The sequence below is a fragment of the Grus americana genome, chromosome 11, assembly GCF_028858705.1.
Source record: "Grus americana isolate bGruAme1 chromosome 11, bGruAme1.mat, whole genome shotgun sequence".
Taxonomy (NCBI): Eukaryota; Metazoa; Chordata; class Aves; order Gruiformes; family Gruidae; genus Grus; species Grus americana.
Window position 1 is genome coordinate 21337271 of NC_072862.1, and position 24402 is coordinate 21361672.

A 24402-nucleotide genomic window follows, 5' to 3' on the forward strand; every position below is an offset into this window, starting at 1 on the left:
CTTATTTCCACTGGAAATCGGAGTATGCACGTCAACAATCTATAAGCTCATACCATGGATATCAATTTATGTTGAAAACATAAGCTAAATAGGCTAAATCCTTATAATTCATACAGAGCACTCAAATGGGTACATTTGAAAGAAGGGCAAAGTGAAATCCAAATTTATTTGTAAAAAGAAACGAGATTCATTGTATTTTCACATTGAATATTAAACCTGAAAATATGTCCAATCAAACTTTGAAGAGCCAAGTCATATTAAAAATAAAAGTAAATAAATATATAAAAAGGCTTCTAATTTTACTCACCTCACAAATAAACATGGCAAGTGGAACCTTAATCCAAACAGTTCTGAGCAATCACTTCTGCCCTTGGATACAATTGAAATAAGCTTTCAGTATTTTCAAGCTCATCTTTCAATAGGCTACTTTTCAATCAGGAGAAGAATTAAGTAACTTTAATGACATTAAGTGATCTTCCAAAACATCAAGTTATGCAGAACATAAGCACCTTAATAGTCTACATGCATTGGAAGTAGCAAGAGTCATGGCATATCACTAAAACCATAAAGCTTACAGTAATTTCAAACACCTGCTGATAGCTGAAGACCGCTTACAGCCAAAAGAATCAATGGAAGAAAAATTGTGAGAAAATACAGAAAAATAACTGTCAAAGAACACCAGCACAAGTTTTAGCCATCTATCACATAGTTTTGACATATCAGGCACCAAGAAGAATTTGCAAAGATTTACTTATATGCATGGGCAGATTAGTTTATTTGGTCATTATTTATGATAGCATCATAGAATATCCCGAGTTGGAAGGGACCCATAAGGATCATCGAGTCCAACTCCTGGCTCCACACAAGATCAGCTGAATCAGAGCATATGACTGAGCACATTGTCCAGACGCTTCTTGAACTCAGTCAAGCTCGGTGCTGTGACCACTTCCCTGAGGAGCCTGTTCCAGTGCCCGACCACCCTCTCGGTCAAGAGCCTTTTCCTGATATCCAACCTAAACCTCCCCTGTCGCAGCTTCATGCCGTTCCCTCGGGTTCTATCACTGGTCACCAGAGGGACGAGATCAGCGCCTGCCCCTTCGCTCCCCCTCGTGAGGAAGCTGTAGGCCACAACGAGGTCTCCCCTCAGTCTCCTCTTCTCTAGGCTGAGCAAACCAAGGGACTTCAGCCTCTCCTCATACGTCTTCCCCTCTAGACCCTTCACCATCTTTGTTGCCCTCCTTTGGACACTCTCCAATAGTTTTATGTCCTTTTTGTACTGTGGCGCCCAAAACTGCACGCAGTACTCTAGGTGAGGCCGCACCAGCACAATGTAGAGTGGGACAATCCCTTCCCTAGACCGCCTAGCAATGCCGTGCTTGATGCACCCCGGGATACAGTTGGCCTTCCTGGCAGCCTGGGCACGCTGTTGACTCATGTTGACTAGCTGTCGACTGAGTCCCCCAAGTCCCTTTCAGCATGGCTGGTCTCCAGCGTCTCATCGCCCAGTCTGTATGTATAGCCAGGGTTGCCCCTTCCCAGGTGCAGAATCCGGCACTTGCCCTTGTCAAACCTCGTGCAGTTGGTGATTGCCCAGTTCTCCAATCTGTCCAGATCTCTCTGCAAGGCCTCTCCACCCTCAATGGAATCAACAGCTCCTCCCAGTTTGGTGTCATCTGCAAACTTGCTCATGACACCTTCTAGTCCTACATCCAAGTCATTTATGAAAACATTAAAAAGAACTGGCCCTAAAATTGAGCCCTGGGGAACCCCACTAGTGACTGGCCACCAGCCTGATGTAACGCCATTTACCATAACTCTTTGGGCCCTACCTGTCAGCCAGTTGCTCACCCATCGCACTATGTTTTTGTCAAACTGTATGCTGGACATTTTGTCCAGAAGGATACTGTGAGAGACAGTATCGAAAGCTTTACTGAAATCTAAAAAAAATGACATCAACTGGCTTCCCTTGGTCAACTAGGTGGGCGACCTTGTCATAAAAGGAAACTAAGTTTGTTAAACAGGCCCTTCCTCTCACGAACCCATGTTGGCTGTGACCAATGACTACATTGTCCTTCAGTTGTTTTTCGATAACTCCCAGCATAATTTTCTCCATAATTTTATGAGGCACTGAAGTGAGACTGACAGGCCTGTAATTACCAGGGTCTTCTTTCTTGCCCTTCCTGAAGGTTGGAACAATGTTTGCCAGCTTCCAGTCAACTGGGACCTCTCCAGATTCCCAAGACAGTTGAAAAATAATTGAGAGAGGTCTCACAATGACATCAGCCAGCTCTCTGAGCACCCTAGGATGAATCCCATCTGGCCCCATGGACTTGTATGCATCCAGGCGGAGCAGCAATTCCTGCACAATTTCAGGGTCAGCTGGGATTTTATCGTTACCGCAGTCACAGTCCTCCAACTCAGGGCAACTGGCGTCCCAGAGTCCGTCATCAGTGTTTAAGACAGAGGCAAAGAAGGCATTAAACGTCTCTGCTTTATCTATGTCCCTGTTCGTAAGGTGACTGTTCTCATCGAGTAATGAGCCAATATTCTCTCTGGTCCTCCTTTTGTTATTACCATACTTTAAAAAGCCCTTTTTATTGTCCTCCACAGTCCTGGCCAGTTTCAACTCTAACTGAGCTTTGGCCACATGAATTTTCTCCCTACAAAGGCGAGCAACATCCCTGTAGTCCTCCCACATTGCCTGACCCTGCCTCCAGCAGGCATACACTTTCTTTTTCTGCCTAAGCTCTAGAAGATCCCTGTTCAGCCAAGCCGGCCTTCTGCCCCGCCTGCTTGACTTGCGGCATTTTGGAATTGCCTGTTCCTGAGCTCTTAGGAGGCGGCCCTTAAAAAGTGAACAGCACTGATGGACCCTGATGCCTTCAAGAGCAATTTCCCAGGGACCTGACTGACTAGTTCCCTGAGCAGCCTGAAGTCTGCTCTCCCCATATCCAGGGTTGAAGTTTTGGTGGCAGTTTTCCTCCTATCGCCACAGATTTTAAATTCTACCACTTCATGGTCACTACGGCCAAGACAGCCACCATTCGCCACTTCCCCCACGAGACCTTCTCTGTTCACGAGTAACAGATCTAGGGTGGCACCCTTCCTCATCGGCTCCTTTAATAGCTGTACCAGGAAGTTGTCATCGAGGTGTTTCAGGAAAAAAACAAACTGAACCTGTAAGTTACATTAAAAATGTAATTTCAGAATTGCTTGCAGTACTCTGAAGTCTAATAATTTGTAGAATTAAAACCAAGAATCATTGTCATGTGGCCATTAAATTAAATATATTGTATTTTAAATATAATTAAAACCAAACATTGACAGGAACTTGTACTATTATTAGCCTGTTGCTCAGTTTTCCCGAGTTAAAACTAATGGTGGTGTAAATCAGTAACACTCCATATCACAAACCATAACCCATTTGGTTTGTTTCAAATTCTATAAAGGTTTGTTTGAAAGGCTATCTCTAAGAATTCTTTGACAAAAGTAATCCAAGTTAGAAGATTATAATAACAGGAGGCTTCAAAAGCCTGCCAAGTTCTGTACAAGTATTTTAAGAAATTCTTCTTTTAAATAAGCCTCTGTCTATGTGAACTTGTTGGTAGAAACTTGAAACAGTATCTTTTATAACTTTGTTTGCCTCCCAATACAAGAGTTACAATTTCAACAGAAATGCAGAGATATATAGCATGACACAATAGAGACACATCCCCCAAGCTCCTCCTAATAAGAATGCAAGCTCTTTCAGTCATGGCATACAGCGCAACAGCATCCTAGTCTCAATTTTCACCTGCAGCACCACACTGCAGGGATAATTTATTCAGGTCCTCACTATCTAAATGGGAATGCCATATTCTACCTTTAACAGTATAAAGGCCCTGACATTCTAAAGGAGGTTACTTAAACACTGTTTGAAACAAACACATTTGCTGGGAGATAGGAACATCTCACAGCAACGCTGCAGTACTGCTTTAAGGCTCTCAATCCATCTCTGGCTTTGCTTGCAGAAAGCATTATTTGGATGGAAAAGGTCCAAAGGAGATAAAGAACACAGAGCAGTTGCAACTCGGTGTTGCATGCAAAGTTATAAACATCACTGACTCTCAATGTTTTTCCAAAGGGGCCTACACAAAATCTATTTGCACATAACATATGTCAAAACAACAGCAAAGGAAACTGAGCATGAAACTGCTGCAGAAGTGAAGCTAAACATTATTGAGTAGGTAATGGGTAAGCATAGGCTGGTAGCACAGAAGTTGTTCTTCAAGTAACAGGCACGAACGTGAAAGGGCCTTCGCCTCCTGCAGAATCATTTTCCAGTGTAAAGCCTCTCAGCACGATGCAGATACTGCTCAACACCAACAAAGAGAAGGTTCTTGCACAGGATTGCTCTGACCTCTACACGAGGGTGATTTAAACAAAACCCAAGCACCACGCTTGTTAAGAAATGTGTTTTATCCTAATTGTAATGGGGCAGTTAACACTATTCAAGAGCAAAAAGATTGCCTTGGTAGCATCAAGAAAGTAGTTTATGACTGTAACACTTCTTCACTGATACAGGTGCACTTATTGGCAAAGGGTATTATTCTCCTAGACTGAGTGCAGGAACACGGGTATTCCCCTCTGTTTTCCTGTTAGCCCATGGGGGGTGGGGTGGGGGGGGGTGGGGGAATTGTGCAAAGGTTACAATACCCTTCATAAGTTTTACAGACGATATGGTTACTAAGTACCTAACAATGCTGTTTGCAAAAACATCATTGCACAAATTCTTTATGACTTACATAACAAAATACTCCTTTTGAATGCACAGTTTTGTCCAACACATTTCTAAACATTTTAAGGGGAAAAAAGCGCACGATTTTAAAGAAAGGAGTGAAAATTGGAAAGTTAGTTGCTTTCTTTTAAAAAAAACAAAAAACCCAAACCAAAACAGCCCTTGTGTGTATGTTTAACACAGAGTAGATGTACTGGACATAGGGAAGTCTCAAAAAAAAAATCAGTTTAGCTAAGATATGCAATAACGTATTCTACATTTGAGATTTTTCAGGTCTTAAACTAGTTTTGTAAGACAGCTCCACTGAAAGAAACTGCCACATACCAAGCTACTTAAGAACTGCTCGCTCTCAGAGCAAGATGAGGCTAGATCAAGCGCCGGGATGACTGCAAACCAGGATTTGATTTCTCATCCTCAGCTGAGTTCTGGTGTTACCTCAGATAAATTAATCCCTTCACCCCTCAGGGCAGGTTCCCCGCTGCAGACGGAAGTAATCTCTATTTCCACAGGTTTTCAATACACCGGAGTTCAACGCCGAGCAGAGGCGTTCCCGGCCAACACGGGAGCCGTGTGCGGGGGACGGCGGCTACGGCGGCTGCCGCGGCCCCTGCACGGCGGAGCTCCCGGCCGCGTCCTCCCCGGCGCCACGGACCCGCCTCGGGGGCCACGGGGGATTTCTCGGCTCGGGGCGCCAGCGTCTTCGGGCGACACTTGACCCGAGAAGGGAAAAGCTGTAGCCAGCGGAGCAGCGGCACCAGATCCCGTCCCTTCGGCCAGAGAGCGGGGGCAGGCAGAGCCGAGCTCTTCCCCCCGGCAGCACAAGACCAGAGAAGGGCGAAACTTGCTCTGCAGCGGCAAGGAGCAAAGCTGCTAGCTCCGCACCGGCGGGGCGGGGCAGGGCAGGGCATCCCACCCCCGGCCCTGCCCAGCCAAGGGACGCGGATACCGACTGGGGAAGGAGACGGCGAGCGGCGAGGCTGCTGCTGTCCCGTGCGAACCCCGCACCGCTTCTGCTCAGCCCGGGCTTCCTGCGCCTGCCGGAGCTCCCGGCCGCCGGTCCCCGCTCTCCTCGCTTTGCCGGTGAGTGAACGGGGCCCGCGGCAGCGGGGGGCGCCCGGGGCGGGAGCAGGGCAGCGGCGGGCGGGGAAGGGGAAGAACGGCAGCATCCTCGCCTCGGTGGCGGGACGGGAGCGGCTTGGAGGAGCGCTCAGAGAGGCGGCGGGAAGGCTGCGACTCCTCAGCCCTCGCTCGTCCCAGCCGTGGCAGACAGCGATAGCCCTGAGCACAGGGAGGAGGACGGGAAAAGAAAAGAAAACAAGAACTAACCCACCACCACACTTCATTTTTAACAACTCTTCCTAAGCGTTAATTAAGAACACTTTGCAGAAGTTGGCTGCTCCTTCTCCGACTTATCCTAGCTAACAGCTGGCAGCGTTGTTTTCGACCTCAGCACAGCCCAGAGTGGCACAGGGGACCGCGGGGGGGAGCGGAGCAAACAGCCTCCCATACGAGCAGACACAATTGGCACCCAAAGCTGATTTTTTTTTCCCCCTCAAGGAAAAAAAATATAAAAAGGTGCAGCAATACAATATAACAAGCTCCGCCAGCTTTTTCCCCAGAGGACACTTGTGCTAGTTGCAGACCCGTCAGCGACAAAGGGCGCTCCGGCGCCCGACTGCCCCGCGCTGGGGCAGGGCTCCGCGGCCAGACCTGCCCGCTGCACCGGGGAGCGGCGGGGAGCCCGAGCCCGCAAGGGACAGGGCGTGAAGATGGGGGGAAGGAAGGGAAACAGATGGATACAATCCAGGTTCTCCATTATATTTAATGGTCACATCGACTACTTGAATGAAGATTAGGGTGAGTTTCTGTCTACCCGCAAAATACTTATGCCTTTATTTTAAGCACCTTTCTTTTGACAAATAATAGGTATCCATGAAAGCGTACATAGCTGAGAAAAGGAGGGAGGGATTGTTTCCTTGTTTTAAGGAAGAAATAGTGACTTGGCTGAAGAAAGAGAAAGATTTGCCTGAATGTTAACCTTCATCCCTTTCTGAACACAATCGTATTTTGCAGGTGGGGAAAAATCCTAGATGCATTGGTCTCCATACAGATCTTGCAGCATTTCTCATAGACATAAAAGTCTGCAACATCCTGAGAGGGGGTATAGTAGGGACATAACCTGCTCTAAACCTATGCCATAGGGAATTCTCGATGTAGCCTTCCCAGCCTTTCCTTTACAGGCACTGAGCGGGAGCGATGGAGAGGAATCAGGCTTCTTGGATAAGCTGCTTCTAAACTGTTTACTTGCAAGGCACCAGGCTCTCTAGCTGTAAGAGACCTTGTGCTCCACCAGTTCATCTTAGCCATCTGTTTAATTCAACAAGCAACATTAAAACTTCCTGGAGAAAGGTAGGAGGTTAAGTCATACATACACACACACATTTATATAAAAAGGGAACACTTTGGACGTTCAATGGGCTATTGCTAAAAATGTAGGAACTCCTCACACTAAAAATCTGGTAACCTTACTGTAGTAAAGAGCCTGATAACTCAATATATATTTCAAATTAGAGACAAAAAAAAATTATTTTGGACATGAACCTAAGTGAGCTGAAACCAAACCTTTCAGTAATGGGATTTATTTTTATTAATAGTATAAGGAGACAGTAAGTCCGCACATGCACTAGGATTTCTAAACTTGTGCATTTTTGTAATGAAGTCTTTCTTATAGCTTAAAAGTACCGAAAGTTCACTTGGGTTGAAATTCAAGTTAATTTTGGTAAATCTCTGAAGAAATTTCTTATTCATCAGCACTTCAGTAGCTTTTGGGGTGTGGGAGGTAGAAGATTCACAATAGTAGTCTGATGTTCTTTGATCCTAAAAGGGTTCAATATGTTTTATAAAATGTTAAAAACACTACTCTGCGTTTTTTTTTTTTAAAATAAATTCCTAATAAAGTTTTAGGAAAACATTTTATATTATGAATTGCAATATTAGTATGATCACAAACTAGTCTGTGCTTATCCTGACCAGACACTAACTCTGGGGCAAGGGGAGTTCTAAGGTATTTTCCTTCTTTTGAAGAATAGCAACATTGGATTCTTCAGTGTCTATACTAAGAGCTAGAGAAAAGAGAGAACATCTTAAAGAATGCAAATCTGAACTTGAGAAATCCATCTTTGTTGAAGCTAAATGATTTCTGTGGTAAAACAATAAGTTTACATCTAGCATTTCCTCAGAATTCAGAGAAGTTATTCATAGATGGGTTCATGAGGCTTCACAAGTGGTTAACTTTATCAGACAATGAAGCTTCCTTTATCCAAACCCAGTTCTTTCTATTGGAAACCATTACACTGCATAGCAAATAGCAGATATAGTATTTGGGTATGCAACCTCAACGTTTACAGGACTAACAACTTTTGTTTATGCACATTATTTTTTGGCTAGTGATTCCTCAGTAGAAAGAAGAACTTTGGAAAGTTGGAAAGAAACAGACAGATCTTGACATGTGAATGACTGGTTGAGTTACATTTTAAAAAGTTAACTGCATTTCTGATGTAGAGAGATTAAAACCACGTTTACAGTTCATCAAGGGTTGGAGTAAGTAGTCACACAAGGTGGAATCCAAAAATCTCTAAAGATTTTTTTGCTATCCCTGTATGAAAGATGTTCTGTTTTAGCGAGTTAGATTAATGGATTCCAATAACAGAATAGATCCACAGTGAAAAGGCCACTGTGCATACTCAGCTTTAAAGGCACCACAACACTGGAAAATTCCCCTCATAAGAGATTTTACAGCTAGTGGTTTTGTTTACTACATCAAAGCACCAAAGAGTTTTTATCTATTACAACAGTTATTTAATAGGTCTAACACCTATAGCAAAAGTCTGTTTTTACAGATGGTTAATGGAGTAGAGAAAAGACTTCTCTAGCACTGCACGACTTAATGACAATAGCACTTAAATACTGGTTTGTTAAGAGGTGACATTGATAACCAACTAGATGATGCTGATGATGTTTAGGCTGGCAGGGAAAATTAATACCATATCTGGAAGCTTTAGGATTCTAGTCATGATGGGGCTTTCCCCCCAATCTCTGGGCAAGAGTAATCCATATATGGGAAATACTACCACAGGAACAAGACTGCTTTTCTCTCATGGAAAACCTGACATTTAAAACCACTTAAACCAGAAAGCTGAGCCACTGCAATAAGAGTTTAATAGAAATCTGAGCTTACATTTTGAAGGCCAGAACATTCTTTGGAATGTGTCCATCTTCTTTTAGCTCTTTTAGTTTTAATACTCATAATATATAGGCCCAGTGTTAATGACAGTTGTTTAAAAACGCCAGTCAGAAAAAAAAAGGTATATCTATATACTGATAATTTTAGATTAAAACACAGACTTAAAAAATAATGTATTTCTTCAGGAAAAAACCCACAATTGTAAATAGATGTCATAGTACAATAGTATCTATAAAATTGCTTAAGTTTTTAATTATGCTGCTGAACACATGTATACATCAACAACAACTTAAACTTAGGAAGGTTCAGCATTAGTATATGAAAATGAAGGTCAGTCATCAGAAGACAGCCACATTATACAGCTGGGGGGTGGAGTGGGACAGGACACCAGAATAAAATATAGAAACACGCAGACGGCCAATAGATTTCCAAGTCTCACTTCATGCAAACAGCACTTGGAAGATACTGAAGCCACACTTTCAGACTATCCTGGTTTAGGTGACATTATTGGAAAATAAAATATGATACTTAAGATCTCTACCTACTAATATTGACTTTAGTAAGGACATTGAATGTAAGTGACCTCTGCTCCAGGTCTATATTTCTCAGCATGGGTTAGAGCTGTCAGTGATACACAATCATTAACAGCAACCTTAAAAAAAATAAATAAACCCATCAACTTTCAAGTGGCTAGGACTAGACAATTTTGCTGAGGATTCTCCAGATGGGCTTCATGTTAAACTTTAATATATCAAAGAGAAGAAGTTCATGTGCTTTCTTAGGATTAATACATTCCAGTAATAATCTAGCTGCATATAGCTAGATATTGACTGTGACCAGATTAGATGAGATTTTTAGGCTGCTTGTTGGATATTTGTTCATGTACTTTGTTCACCAAGTCAAAGGACATGGACCTACTATAAGCCATGTACCAGAAGAAATTCAAGTTGATTATAACATTAAATGTAATTTGATCACTTTCATTTTTATATGCTACTCCTGAAATTCACTATTCCATTTGTAGGCTTTTCCACCTCCTTCTTTTCAGTTAAGTAGCTACAGTTTCCATTTGTTCGTTTTTCTTAAATTGCTTTCAGAATGTTCCTAAACAAACAGCACCAAAGCTACTGCATTCACTAGTTCTGTTGATGAGTAATGAGCATGCAACTGTATTCCTGTAAATTAAGGCTCTGTAGATTATGAACCACATCCAGACATTTTTTTCTTCTTAAATAATAAGTAATGTTTCCCTAGCCAAGGTTCTGTCAGTAGTTGAATGCCAGGGCTATTTAATAATTTTTCCTGATACTATTCCTGTAGCTCTCACATTAATCATACAGGCCAGCTATTAAATTCCCCTCCTCCCAGAAGAAAGGGCCAAGGGAAGGATCAGGAAAGACCTGATAAAGCTCAGGAAAGCTGAAGTAGAGAACTGAAAAAGAAGAACATCATGGCTTTGGCACAAAGAGGATGTACTGAAATACACAGGAAAATAGACTTTCTTATACTCTTCCTTTGCGTTCCGTGACTGCTTTCAACTATTGATTTATGTCTCCAGGAGTTACAAAACACTTTGGAATATGCATCAGTATTGGAACAATGAAAATTCAAATAAGCAGAATGTGATTTGGAGTATGCAAACTCCAATGTAGAGATATAAAAGACATAGATGCTCTGCCCTTAATTATGCATGGAAAAATAATGTTCTTGAAGAGTTAGCTCTTAGCCTAAAAAAAAAATAACATTAAGAACCCAGAACAATGTCATGAATTAGTAGGTACCATGTAAACCTGCAGAACTCCATAATTCACTTAGGCTTTCAACTCTATTTGTGAGTTCTAAAGAGAAGAAACAGAAAAGAGATGGCGTGCAGTGAAATCGGTACCATAAACACACTAAGGAAAAAACAGTTTTGAAGGGACTTATGCATGTCAGTAGTGAATGCATTTACAGTATGTGAATCAGAGTATTAGTGATAAACTGTTTCTAGATAAGATCATACCCAGAGTAAGATTGCATGCCACAAATTATAAGCATTCTTTAAAGAAAAAAATATTATTAAAAATATCTTTCCCCTTCACTACTATTCACTAAGTAGTTATATATATTTTAGGAGAGTGTTAGCTCCTAACCACTCTATACCAAATCAAACTTCACAGGACTGAATTTGGTTTTGGTGTTTAACTTCCTATCTTGGCATGGCCTCTTCATATTTATAGTAAAGTATCACTTAGCATTAAATTGTATGCTGATCTATGCAAATTCATTAGGACATGCATGCTCATACAATTAAATGCTACTATTAAATGCCAGTATTTTCTGTTCACATAAGGATTTCTCTACATAGGAACGCATTTTAGATGCACATTAAGCTTCACTTCTTGGGTACCTTACATAGTAAAGGGAATTGTCATTTTTGATATTTTGCTGTATATTGCATATTATTAGTTATGAGAACACTTCCTTAGACTAACACATTTGTATTTTGGATTCCATTTCCATTTTTGACAGACTGCCACTGCTCCAAGAATACGCCTTCCAGTGATCACTTTCTTAGGTTTAGTGGGGGTTTTTTGTATACTGTCAACAATACCTAGCACATGCTTCTGGGTTCACATATTCTCAGCATCATATATGAAACATACAGTAAAAGTTTTATATTGTCATCTAGGGAGATCAAATAATCAATTTTATTTAAAAAAAATGCAGAACACAGAGGCATGGGAACACACAGCAAATATCAAAACCAGAATGAAGTTTTCCCCAGGACAGACTCCCCAGTCTCAAGGAAAAGAGCTTTGACAGCATGCTGGTTACATGAATGGCAGCAAGAACCTCCACAGGAATATTTCTATGATCAGTCTTCATTCTAAGAACTGGCCCTTACAGTGCGAGTCTAAGTTCTGAAACCAACCTCTTGTGTTTGGCAGTGCCCAAGAACAGAAACATAAGATTCCATGGAAGGATGCAAAGTCAGTGTCAGCTTAAGTTAAATAACTGAGTTGGATTAGATATGTTTCAGAATATTTCTTTTACAAGGTGTTTCTCCATATAGAGAAGTCTAAGCAAGTAGTAAATCATGATTTTCATACCAAATGGCTTCAAATCACTATCCCTGTGTAGACAAGACTGAAGTAATAAACATCTCAAACTTTCAATTACTTGAGAGTGAAGCTGCATTTGCACCATGAAGTCATAAGCTTCCATATTTTTCAGAAATAATTTGCTTTTGACAGGTTATAATAGTTTGTCTAGTTCCCCTGCAGTGATGTGCATTCATAATAGCACATAATTTAACCTCTCAGTTAAGCTAGAAAGTGACTGACCACCCTGCCATGCCACAGAAATACGCTAGTTAACTCTGGGACTAACTGAATGGCTCCCATGTGTGAGCAGCACAGCATGCCATTTAAAAGAGCAAAGAGTATAAGACCAGCAAAGATACACTACTATAGTATCCCCAACAGAACTGTCTACACAGTTGTTTTGGGTTGTTTGTTTGTTGGGGTTTTTTTAATGGCAAAGTTTTATATTAATGATATAACAGTACTTTTAAATGACCCCTAGAGAAATTTGTCAATGGCAAAATAAATGTTTGTTCTCACTGCACAAAATAAAAAGCTGAATTTTCCTTCCCTGCCCCACCCCAGAAATCCAGCAACAACACATACACTTAAAAGTTACCCAAGGATATTGGACTGCAAAGCGAGAAGCAGATTAAAGATCCAGTATGGTACGCTCAATCCAATCATGAGAACAGTACACCAGCAAGGGAGAGGTGGGGAGAAGGTCAGAACACCAGAGGAGACAGTTATTTCTGAACTTTTCACAAGCAGATACAGTACAGCATTTTAGTCAAGATTTGAGCCCAGACAGCACAGTGGTGACTCAGATTCAAGTACTCAATTTCATCAGAGTTCAGTGCTGTTATAAAAAGCTAAGGACTCAGGATGCATGTATGCAAATAAGAAGGATAGCATGACTGTATGTAATGATTTGTGTTATTCACGCTAAAACTTTACTTCAGAAGGCTGTGGAGCTCTAAACTTTCTGCTGGCAGATAGCTAAAACTGTAGATAATCTCATTCCTACTAAAGCCAGTTCCCCCCCTCCCCCAAAATAAAAGCATAAAGACCAGCAATCAGAAAATCTGTGCTGACAGCAGCATGTTGCCTGTCAATTTGGTTGATGCATATGGCTGTAGAAGCAACTGCTGTGATTCTATAAAAAATAAAACCTGAAAATATCAAGTATAATCAAGTCAAGCATCAGCTACAAGCCCTGAGCTGAACTTTCACTTAGATTTTCAAACCTTACAGCCTGCCCAAACATTTTCTTGCTCTTTGAATTACGCTTCACTTAAGGAAACTGGATGTAATACTTTGTCAATTAAATAAAAGCAGAAGTATTTATCTACAATTCTGATACCCTGTACCCTAATATCCAGATATACAAATAAAAAATAGCAATAGCACAGTAGAATCACTGGACTGAAAAGAAAATATCCTTACATAAGCAAGTTAAAATTCAGTATATCATACAGTTATAATCATAAATACTTTTCTCCTTGACAAACTTCACAAAGTTACTTAAAAACTTCAAGTTCCCTTCACAGTAGGCTCTGCATTCTGTCTTTTTGTTGTTCACAGAGTCTGCTTGCTATCCTTAGAACATCACCATCCAAGTTAGAGGAATAACAATAAATTTGATGTCACAGACCAGACCACAGCCAAGCAATATAGATCCTGTATGAAAGGAACGAAGTGATGACCTTGCTCTAGTCCCTTTGCAATACTGCATTAAGTGGTCCCCACTGGCTGCTCTAAGTGTGAGAGGACCATTCACAGTGTAATACATGTTTAGAACAAATGGATAAATGAATTCAAGGAGGCTTCAGTCTAAGTCGTTTAAAGGGAGTTGTCATGTGCATACCTAGAGATAATTGAATAAATATGTCTTAGGAGTGTGGATGTAACCGCATTACTCCTTCTATTCTGCTTTGTTCTTGCTCTGAAACTATACAGCCTATTCACTATATTGTCTAGACAAGTGACTGAACCAGGAGGGGGAAAAGAAGTGCAGTAATTACAGCATTGGACCACCTACTCTCTCTGGAAGTGAAAGCGTGGAGAAGGCTTCAGAAACAGCCTGCTTGCCTCCACCCTCCCCAGGAACAGTACCTTTGCTGATCACCACTGGCACTCTGAAGGCCCACACCATTTCTCAGGGCATCCCACTCCTGAAATCAGTATGCAGATCACCAATCCAACAACTCGGACAGCAATTTTCTCTCTGCAGTCTAGTCTGTAAAGTAGATTTCAGCACATCTGCAATAGCGTCCATCTGCTACATTAGTTCTGGCCTCATTTTTCCCCCAAAACAGCATTTACAATCAAGAACCACTAAAAATTCTCTGCCACCAAATGCACACAATACAAGTTTATACAAAACTAGACAGCCAAATGTCCAAATTTGTTTAAGAGTTCTTCACACAAAGAAGAGTCATAATATAAACAAGGAATGAAAGTATTTGTAAGTCCGGCTGGGTTGTTTGTTTACATAGTAAAAGATTCATTTATAACTCTCACTGCCCTTAAAATAGATACATGGGGGGAAGAGGACAATTTAGGAGGATTGACAAAGTTTGACTGGTCAGACACTAAAGCTTCAGATTATGTAGTCTTCTCATTTCAGACGACCTAGAAGAGACAACTCAAGCATAGACAGAATCCATTCTTTCTTTGATAGCAGTAGACGCTTTTCTGAAAAAAGAAGCTGGTCCTTCCTGGACTGAGACACTGGGTGATTTGAATGGGAACAGCAGGCAGGTTATCAGGTTTTTTCATTTACTATTTATCAAAAATATTCCTCAAGTATTGACAGGCATTGCCTAGGGTTTGTTTTCTTACAGAGAAATAAATAAGTCTTTAAGAGGAAAATTAATCAAACTTCTAGTGTGTTAACACTTTCAACACCTCAAGAATAATTTTAAAAGAAATCACTGGAAACGAATAGGTTTCTTCAGTACAACACAGTGAACACAGGCCACCTGAAATAAAATCTTACCTTCTGCCTTGAACTTAGTCTCATCAATGAGAACTGTGTTCTAGCCTAGCCTCTTCCTGTTCTATCTGTGGTTTCTTTAAAACCTAACCAGCATCTCTTTCTAGAAACTTACTCCCACTTAGTCAGGGCTTAATAGGTTGCACCTGCACTAATGAGTCAGTAAGGCATCTACTTAGCATGTCCCAGTAGATTCTGGTTCCTTGGAAGAATTATCACTGTGATACAGTAAAAAACAAATAATGATTGCTGAATTTCCTTGTAGAAAAAGCTCTTTACAGACAGTAAAAAATAAAGAAGGCATTTCATGGTGAGGTCAGGGTTTAGAAATTCCAGAGAGCTATCCAAGATCTTAGGCTGATTGTTTTCTTTAAAATCTGTTCTGTATTAGAGAGCTTTGGCTCAGTGTAGTGAAAGTTAAACTGTCCAAATATTAAACCACATTTATTCAGTATTATTACAGTTCCTCTACTGGGAACTGAGTTACAGATAAGGAATTAAACCAGTAGCTCCTGAACAGGGGTACATTGTGTATTACAATCTTCTCTAAGGCACAGAAGAGGTGATCAGTGAATTTCTTAATATGCAGCAAGGCTTAGTATTTTCTACTTATCTTCCATTGGACTAAGTTGTGTGGCAAAATGTGCAAATTCTAGCAAAGAGTGGCAATCGTGTAGCAGTTCAATGTAAGCTTAGTGGGCAAGACTGAGATGTAAGGGCGAAAGCTCCAAATGCAGAGTGGTATTAGAGGGCACTGACCAGTAACACAACATTTTTGCAACTTAATGCAACTTCTCTGTATGCTATTTTGTGTGCAGTCACCTTTGCTTCTTAGAAGCAGCTTACTGTTTTCTCTTTTACTGTTCTGCTGGCCTGTGTAAGAGAGGGAGATGTAAGCTCTCTGCAAGTTACTTCTTATTGAAAGAGCATGGACACTGACAGGTACAAGTTGCACAGACTCCTGTGTTGGAAGCTGTCTTTGGGCCCTGAGAAGATTCAAGAAAGCCACCAAATTCTCTTTCCTGTACACACAAGTGTGGGATTGCAGTATGTCTGATATGCTGCTAAATGCCTATCGTAACTTATTGTTAAGGAGAATTCTGCACAATCTGAAAGATCTCAGGCAGAAACACCAGCAGCACGTCGTGTCACATGGTAGGGAATGCAAAGAGACAGTTGCAAGGGCTAGATCATACAAAGGCAACATTGCATTTCCACTCTATTCTAAGCATTTTGTGGCCAACTCAGTCCCTTTTTAATGGATTCAGAGGTACAATTTGGCTTCAAATAAAACTAGATAGTAGGAAGCATGTGCTGGGTATACAACTTTCATGCTGAAGGTAAGGAGACCCTCTTCCAGTTACCTCTTAGAGTGGCTTCTTTTCTCATCAACACACTCCAAAACATAAATTACCCAGAATCTTATAATACTGTCTTTGGTGGGATAATACTCACAAAGTCAGGCTTGTAAAAGATCCTGTGTGAAAATCACAAATTGTTCAATAAGGAAAATGCAGTGTTACTGTAAAGCCTCAATAGCCTAATCCAGCCTCAAGATCTACTCACTCTAGACTAGGGCAGATGGTTCTTGCAAGCCTGTTCTAGCAATTAATACTGTAGATGTTTGTTACTGAGTATAGTCCCACTCCAGCCATATTAGACCCTATCATGTAAGTGGACTTATTACAATGAAAGATGTCAGAAGGTCAAAGCCAGACTAAGTTGCTTGCACTGCATTAAAGTTAAAAAAAAATAAATTAATTTCTAAATCAACATTGCTTGTCTAGGGTGTCTGAATGAATACAGACCCAAGGTCTAGACAGAAAAAAACAGTAATAGTAGTCAGAACACTGTTTGGAGAGCAAGGGAGCCTAGGCTGGTTTTAGCTCTAACACTACTGTATGATGCTTAGCAGTTCACTTTGACTTGTTCCTCAATTTCACTTTAAAATTTAATAGTACATGGCCAGCTCTCAATAAAGCAGAGAAGATAAAATCCATCAGGGACTATGAACTGCTCAGATGTCATTGTGATGAAAACTGCATTATAAGACAGAATTATTATAAATATGGAGTACCTGTTAGCATGTGTGTTTTTAAAAGAGCAAATACATTACACTGATTTTTCTCTTGTTCTTAGCATTCTCAAATGATTTGCATCTCTTGACATCATTCTTGGATTGTTATAGTCTGTATAAGCTCTTCCAAAGCAGAAAAGTAATCAAGCTTTGTCATTTAATAAAAGACATTTTAATAGAAGTGGAGCATGAGCTGAAAAGCTAGACCTTCGTGCCTTCTTTGGAGCAGAAGTACTCCAGATCAAGTTCTGCAGGCTGCTTCTTAAATGCTACCCTGTTTGGGAAGCAGTCAACACTATTTACTGTATCCTGCTCTATGTTTGATTTCATATGCAGTTCATAAATAACTGAGGAGAGCTGTCTAATCAGATAACTTCCTTTGCTGTTATTCCTTCTGTTGAAAACTCTATTAAAGTTGCATTCTCTCCCTTTATTTTGCCATAAATTTAAATGAAAATATGTGGAGGTGAAGATGAGTCATTTCTTTATGAGGTCCCTGAAGCAATTAAAATCATCTTCTTGACTTGACCATGCCCCATATACTTAACTCCAGCAGAGAGGTTACAGTGTATGGCTGTGGAAAGAAAGACAAGGACAGACTGGGATATAATCATTTCTCGTCACCAGACATGTTGGTTTAAGATCTGTGGAGTAATTTCTGTTCTTGTTCTCAAACAGGAGATGCTTGAGGCCTCTCTGGTCTGACATCTGTGACTAGCTGTCACTGAAGAACTACACATGACAGAACCTGAACGCTATACAGAATACGGAATTACAGAATACAGCTTTTGAGCTCATACCCCACAGTGTATGTATTTCCTCTACCTATGGATGCTACTGCTACCAAGCACGCATCTTCTTTCATAATACCAGGCACTTGTAAGTGAAGCTTAAGGAAGAAGGAATTTGACCTCTTGTAAGAAAGCACACAAACATTTTAGCTTCAACCCTGATTACTGGAATAAGAGATGAAGTTAGCATGAAATATTGAATTATTGAATTTCAATATGAAATATGAAATATTGAGTAATCTATTGCATTGTATTGTTTTGACTATGTTTAGAATAACAAGGATGAGAAATCTCATACATATTTCTCAGTGTTAATAGTGTAAATACTCTGAGTTAATATGTCTACAGTCTCAGTTTCCTTCCTCATTGCTTTAAGAGATTTACCAGAACATAAACTCAGACAAGCACTGTAAGAGAAAAATGGCAGAAAATATGTATCACCCTCACAGATATGTTTCTAATACATCTTGGAGATAGAATTGGTCAACTGATCACATGCTCCAAGACTTAAAATAGTATTAATCATTTTTGGACTTTAGATCAACTCATGAAGTTAGCAGTTGGGAAGTAGAAGACACCAAAAGCATAGAGAATTTCTAGATAAAGGAATAGCATATCTACTCAACTTTGAAATGGTGCTTTTCTTACCTCTACATTCCCTCCCTTCCTTTCCCCTTTTATTGCCAATATTTGAGTTACTATGCTTGCGTTAGAAAATGGCATAACACGTTTTATGATTAAGGCCTACGATCGTAATATAGAACCTCTATGTTCACAAGTGAAGTATGCATCTATAGTTGCTTCTGAATGCAGATCAAGTCACCATAAAGCTACACACTACTGTGTCTGTACAAATAAAATCTGCTACTCTGATAACACCTGCAATACAGTATGTAGAAATGAATGTGACTAGAAAACGAGCCTAACTGGGCAAATGTGCCCTACTGTAAAATAGGTTTTGTATGTGCGGTGGTGAGTGTTTAGTAGGTTGTCCTTTTGTTTTTTTAACTGCAGTGCATGTATTGAAATTCCCAGGCACTCTAATCATGGGGATGTAGAAGATTTTATTCATTCTGAAGGCTCTACACGTGGCTCATGCCAAAGCTCTAAACAAAGAAAGATAGCTCATTTGCTAAAGATTAATTATAAAAAAAATTTCTTAGGCACAAAGGAAAGGTGTGCTATGTGTTCCGTCTCAACTCCTCTTACTTCCAATTCACTTTCCACTTTAGTGCAGCAAACAGCAACAGCAAGCATGCAGGAGTGACATGGCTTCTCCAAGTTACTGGAGAACAGTTCTTGCATGTTTCTTAGGCACCTGAATGACTACTAAACTTCAGCCTAAAAGACCCTTTATTTATATACATTTGAGAGGTTGCAAGATGCTTATTAATCCTGAAAAATCCTATTATTTTCCCTGAACTTTTATTAGTTTGTACTTGAAATAAAATAGGGCTGCCTTTAAATGTTTGAAATCTGTATAAGCCTAAATTGGGTAGGAAGACATTATTCATTACCTATAATTTGAACAACTGCCTACCAGTGAAAACATAGGCACTAGCTGCAATCTTAGAAGTTATCTGAGACTCTGTATCAGCTAAAGGTGTATAATGGTTGGAGTCTTTTTATTGCTTGGAATCCCTTGTCACTTGACATCAAATGATACCCTATTATTGGTGGATAATGAAATCCAACTGCTGTATTCTTAAACTATTAGATGTAGTTTTTTAATAATCGCTGGTTTGTTTAAAACTATTTAGTACAAAACACGTTAATTTGCTTTTTATTAACACACTTTAAAATGGTTTGCCGATATGTATTTTATGTTATGGTTCATGATCAGTATGTAATGAGTATTTAATGAATTAAAACAGTGAGGACTGAAATTTCTTTTCCAGATTCTGCGGTCACAATTACATGAAGCCCCATGAAACACCTCCGCAAACCATTTTGGATTGGTTCATGGAGCTTGCTCCAACACTTTTCATAGAACACATCTTAAATTACCTATATGTAAAATGTTGTAAAAATTAATTACTTAGGAAATCCTAAAACGGGGAGTGCTAAGCTGAAGCACAGATTCGTTTTATTCATTTTATTATTTTATTTTAGTACTATAGTGACTGAGCATATTTCTTTTCTTTTGTATAGTTCTGGAAATAAAAATCACAAAGCAATCCAACACATTTTCATCCAGGAGTGTAAACCAAGACTGAATTTCCAAGGCCTGGACATCTTCTCTGATTTTCATTCTGTGTTCTTGCGGAAAAGATGTCAAAAAACACAACAGAGAATTCAACTAACCCTCACTCAGCTCTTCTAGGTCTGTTCCTGGGAAGCATTTCACTGACCACTGTTGTCATGAATATATTAGTACTATGTGCTGTGAAAACTGAGAAGAAGCTGCAAACAGTTGGCAATTTATACATTATCAGCCTCTCTATTGCAGATCTTATAGTTGGTGCAGCTGTTATGCCCCTGAATATTGTTTATCTCCTAAGTCCTGTGTGGACTCTAGGCTTACCAGCCTGTTTGTTCTGGCTGTCAATGGATTACGTGGCCAGTACTGCATCCATTTTCAATCTCTTCATATTGTGCATTGACCGTTATCGTTCAGTTCAGCAACCACTGAAATATCTCAAGTATAGAACAAAAATGAGAGCATCGCTAATGATTTTGGGGGTTTGGTTGCTCTCTTTCATGTGGGTCATTCCAATCCTAGGATGGCATGTTTTTGCTAATAATGGGGAAAGGAAAGTAAAGGAAAACAAGTGTGAAACTGAATTCTCTGAAGTCACATGGTTTAAAGTGTTGACAGCCATTGTGAATTTCTACCTACCCTCTATCGTGATGTTATGGTTCTACTATAAAATATTCAGAACTGTTCGAAAACACTGTCAACACCGAGAGCTCATCAATGGATCATATCGGTCCCTCTCAGAAAAAAGCCCCATATCTCATAGTAAGATGAAGGATGAACAAAGTATTTGCCTCCAAAAGCAAATCGTAGATGAGAACACCCCTCCCAAAGACAAGCAAAGCTCCCTTCAGCCCAAAAATACGGAGGCAGAGCTTCATTTCAGTAAACCTGACAAGTCTTCAAAGGCATTTGTTAGCGAGAGTAATAGGAAAGTTCTTAAATGGAGCTGTTTTCCTCTCGCCACTGTCAAGTCTGAGCCAGGTGTGGATAAAGCAGGAAAGAAGGGCGTGCATGTAACAGAAGAGAACAAAAAAGAAGAGGAGCCGTGCTCACAAGACAGTGACTTAAGTGATGCATCAGATAGCCATACTTTCACAGAGGAGGCACCCTCTAGAGAGAACTCCAGGCCTAACCCTGAAAGAGCCTGCAGTCCTCAGGAAAAGACTGAGAACAGGGATTTCAGAGGACTGACTTACCTGAGGAAAACCTGGCAAAGTCTGCATACCCATTCCAAAAGGGACTTTCAAGGACTGCATAGGAACAGGGAGAGGAAAGCAGCTAAGCAGTTAGGGGTCATAATGGCAGCCTTTATGCTGTGCTGGATTCCCTATTTTGTATTATTTATGGTAATAGCTTTCCATGGCCATGAACAATTTTCTAAATTACACATGTTCACTATATGGCTTGGCTATGTGAACTCCACCTTAAATCCATTCCTGTATCCTCTTTGTAACCAGAATTTCAAGAAGACATTCAAAAAGATTCTTCACATTCACTGATATTGGTCTGACTTTTTTGGAGCTAAAAAGCAGCTCAAGAGTTCAATCAAACAAAATGTTCCAGTTCCAAAGATGAACACCATGGGTAAAGTAGACGACCTTGGAAAAGTGTAATTTATAAACGTGTTAGTAAAAGTGGGAAACGTATTTAACGGCTTTAACACATTTGAAGAAGAACTAATTCAGATCAGGAATCTGAAAAACTCAGGGGCAATCTCAGAACTGTTACACTGTTGTACACATTTTACAATTTGAGATTAGCTCTTTCATCATGTAGAACAAAAACTGGAGATACAAACAGAGATCTTCAGTGATTATAAATTATTCAGCTCCAGAAAAGTAATAAATAGAATAACATTTCTGTGATTGGCCAAATATATATTTCTCTTTCAACTTACTCCATTAGACACGAGAACACATTGCTTGTGAAGTGCGATCTGCAAGTGGAGGTACTTTGCATCATCAAAGAAAGAAGCTTCAATGGTTTTAAAAAATTCTACCCTATTTATTTATAGCTTCCCTCAAATGATAAACTTTTTTGAAATGTCAAGTAATATTGTAACCTACCATATCTCTTTGATATCATGCTTGCTTCATTTATACTTGTACATGTTAACTTCAATGAAAAAGAAAAAAAAAGGTATTTTTATGTCCTTGAAATTTTGCTAAGACTTCTCGTACTCAACATACTATCACTATCTATTCAAGAAGGGTATGCTGTTGTTTCTAGACTTACAGAATATAGTTGATTATAGACTACACATATTTTCTTCCTTACAAATAACCTACGCTTGCAGTGGCAATGCTGATCCATATATCCTTATTTTGTAGTAGGCAAACTTCTTACTATAATGAGGCAAACTCAAGAGCAACAACTCAAGCTTGCAAAACAGAAAATAAAATACATGCAGTGTGTTTACCCTTTCCATTATTTATATTTAATTGCATTTTATAAATCATGCTGTAAAATATTTCAGGAGAAACACACAATAATAGAATACTCTAGGTTGGAAGGGATCTTAAGAAGACATCTAAGTACAACCTACAGCTCCAAGCTGGGCTGGCTTTGACATTACATCATGTTGCTGAGAGCCTCGTCCACAACTTGAATGACAAGCATCTGTAGAAACAGCTTCCTCTGGAAAAGCTGGGAGGCAGCCAGTTTGCAGATAAGGTTCACTCTATCAACTTTGAGCATTCACTTGCGCAGCCATTGATGTAATTGTTTCTAAGAACTAATTCTCAAAAACAGACGTGCCCTGTTATACAACAGGAATCAGTCCCCTCTTCCTAAGTGCAGTCAGGTATAAATTTGTTCTATAAAGGAAGAAAAGCATAGTTCTTCACAAAAAAGTACACAGTGGCATACGTTGCGTGAACTAACTTATCAGGAAGCTTACAACTTCACAGAACAATTACACCAAAATAAAAAAAAAAAGACTATACAAATTGGAGAGTGGTGGGGAGAGTTGAGGCAGAGGACATCTGAGGCCCTGTATTAGCTGAGTATCTCAAGACCGCATACTGCCTGGTTTGTGGCACACCAGTAAAGCAGTCATTCCTATTCTTCTGCTATGGAACTGACAGAAACATTTTGAGCAAACACTGTGGAATATGTTAGTTTTAAGAAGAAATCCCAGAACCAGATAACTTCAACAGTTAAAGTCACATTTGCATGTAATGGTGAGTTTATGTAAGTCTTTTCCATACATTTTAGGAAGGAGGATTAGAGAGGCATCCTGAAGGTTCAATGTAAAAAGAATGTCATCCCATTCATTTTGTTGTGCTGATGAATTTACCACTTCCTGAATGCTTTCTTGCTTCTGAAATTGCTCAGTTAGCTTGACAACAAAGTTCTGACGGAACTGGAACTCCTTCGACTGAGTACTGTCAAGAGTTTGGTGGGAGGAGTTGAAGGGGTGTTCTGTGTAATATCTTTATTACATCAGAAATGAAAAATTGTAGTTTAATTGTTGGAGGAGAAATTCTGATTGCTATGTTCTTAATTAATGATCTTGAGCTACTTAGAGTCCCTCTGTGCCACGTGTGCCTATTTTGTAAAGTGAATATGACAAGACTTACAGTAACAATGCAACACTTAGGATAATGTTTGCATGATGCTCATAAATTTTGGATATAATACACTAACTAAATGCAAAGTATTATTATCCTCTGTCAGTTTTACTTCTCTGAATGACACATCTGAATGTCAATAGTTGTATTTAAAGTATTCAGTATTAAATGAAGCCCTAATATATCTGCATTTTAATAAATGGGAAAAATGTGTTAAAGGATTAAATTTAAATTCAGTCTATTTCAATGTATCATACAAGGTTCAGAGATTAGTTGACTTGGGTCTCAAGTAGCATACCAGAAAAACTGCAATTAGGGAACTCAAATCTAGGAGGAAAAAACCCCCAAAATACAGAGACAGAATATAGAAGCAGCAAAATTCATTCCAAAATTCAGACAACTTTTTCGCTGCAGGAGCAGAATCTGCACAAGCAGTAAAATAGCCCTTCTTTTGGATTACAAAGCAGCATCTTTTGAAACATATGCTCTAATCCAGTGGCCTTTCACAAACAATTGCTCAGCTTCACAGCCATTATGATCTTTTCTCTATTGTGATATGCAACAGCAATTCCAGCCAAAATGGATGGTAATTTAGGTGATCCCTGAGGAAATAAAAAAGCAGCACACTGTCAGCTACAGTTACTAGAGTACAGTGCTGAAACATGCTCACCCAAGGGCC

At 39.8% G+C, this 24402-nt stretch overlaps 1 protein-coding gene and 1 long non-coding RNA gene across 5 annotated transcripts in view; one reads left to right on the forward strand and one right to left on the reverse strand.

Annotated features, from left to right (window-relative positions):
• LOC129211273 (uncharacterized) overlaps positions 1 to 5608 on the reverse strand; it is a 122308-nt gene extending 116700 nt beyond the window's left edge. For all 3 annotated transcript variants that reach the window (XR_008578801.1, XR_008578802.1, XR_008578800.1), the window contains exon 1: positions 5213 to 5608. This is a non-coding gene — a long non-coding RNA (uncharacterized LOC129211273). The remainder of the gene's footprint in view (positions 1 to 5212) is intronic.
• Positions 5609 to 5712: 104 nt separating this feature from the next.
• HRH1 (histamine receptor H1) lies at positions 5713 to 23905 on the forward strand. 2 transcript variants are annotated; one of them, XM_054838108.1, is made up of 3 exons: positions 5713 to 5857; positions 17839 to 17968; positions 20103 to 23905. In XM_054838108.1, the coding sequence occupies exon 3, from the start codon at positions 20223 to 20225 to the stop codon at positions 21648 to 21650; it is 1428 nt and encodes a 475-aa protein (XP_054694083.1). In that variant the 5' UTR covers positions 5713 to 5857; positions 17839 to 17968; positions 20103 to 20222; the 3' UTR covers positions 21651 to 23905. The 2 variants fall into 2 exon arrangements, 1 of the variants encoding a protein (XP_054694083.1); XR_008578799.1 differs by lacking the exon at positions 20103 to 23905 and adding an exon at positions 19850 to 20052 and having other exon boundaries at positions 5714 to 5857.
• The last annotated feature ends 497 nt before the right edge of the window (positions 23906 to 24402 follow it).

Excerpts from the sequence above, each read along its gene's own strand:
- HRH1 (XM_054838108.1), top strand. The coding sequence starts at position 20,223 with ATGTCAAAAAACACAACAGAGAATTCAACTAACCCTCACTCAGCTCTT.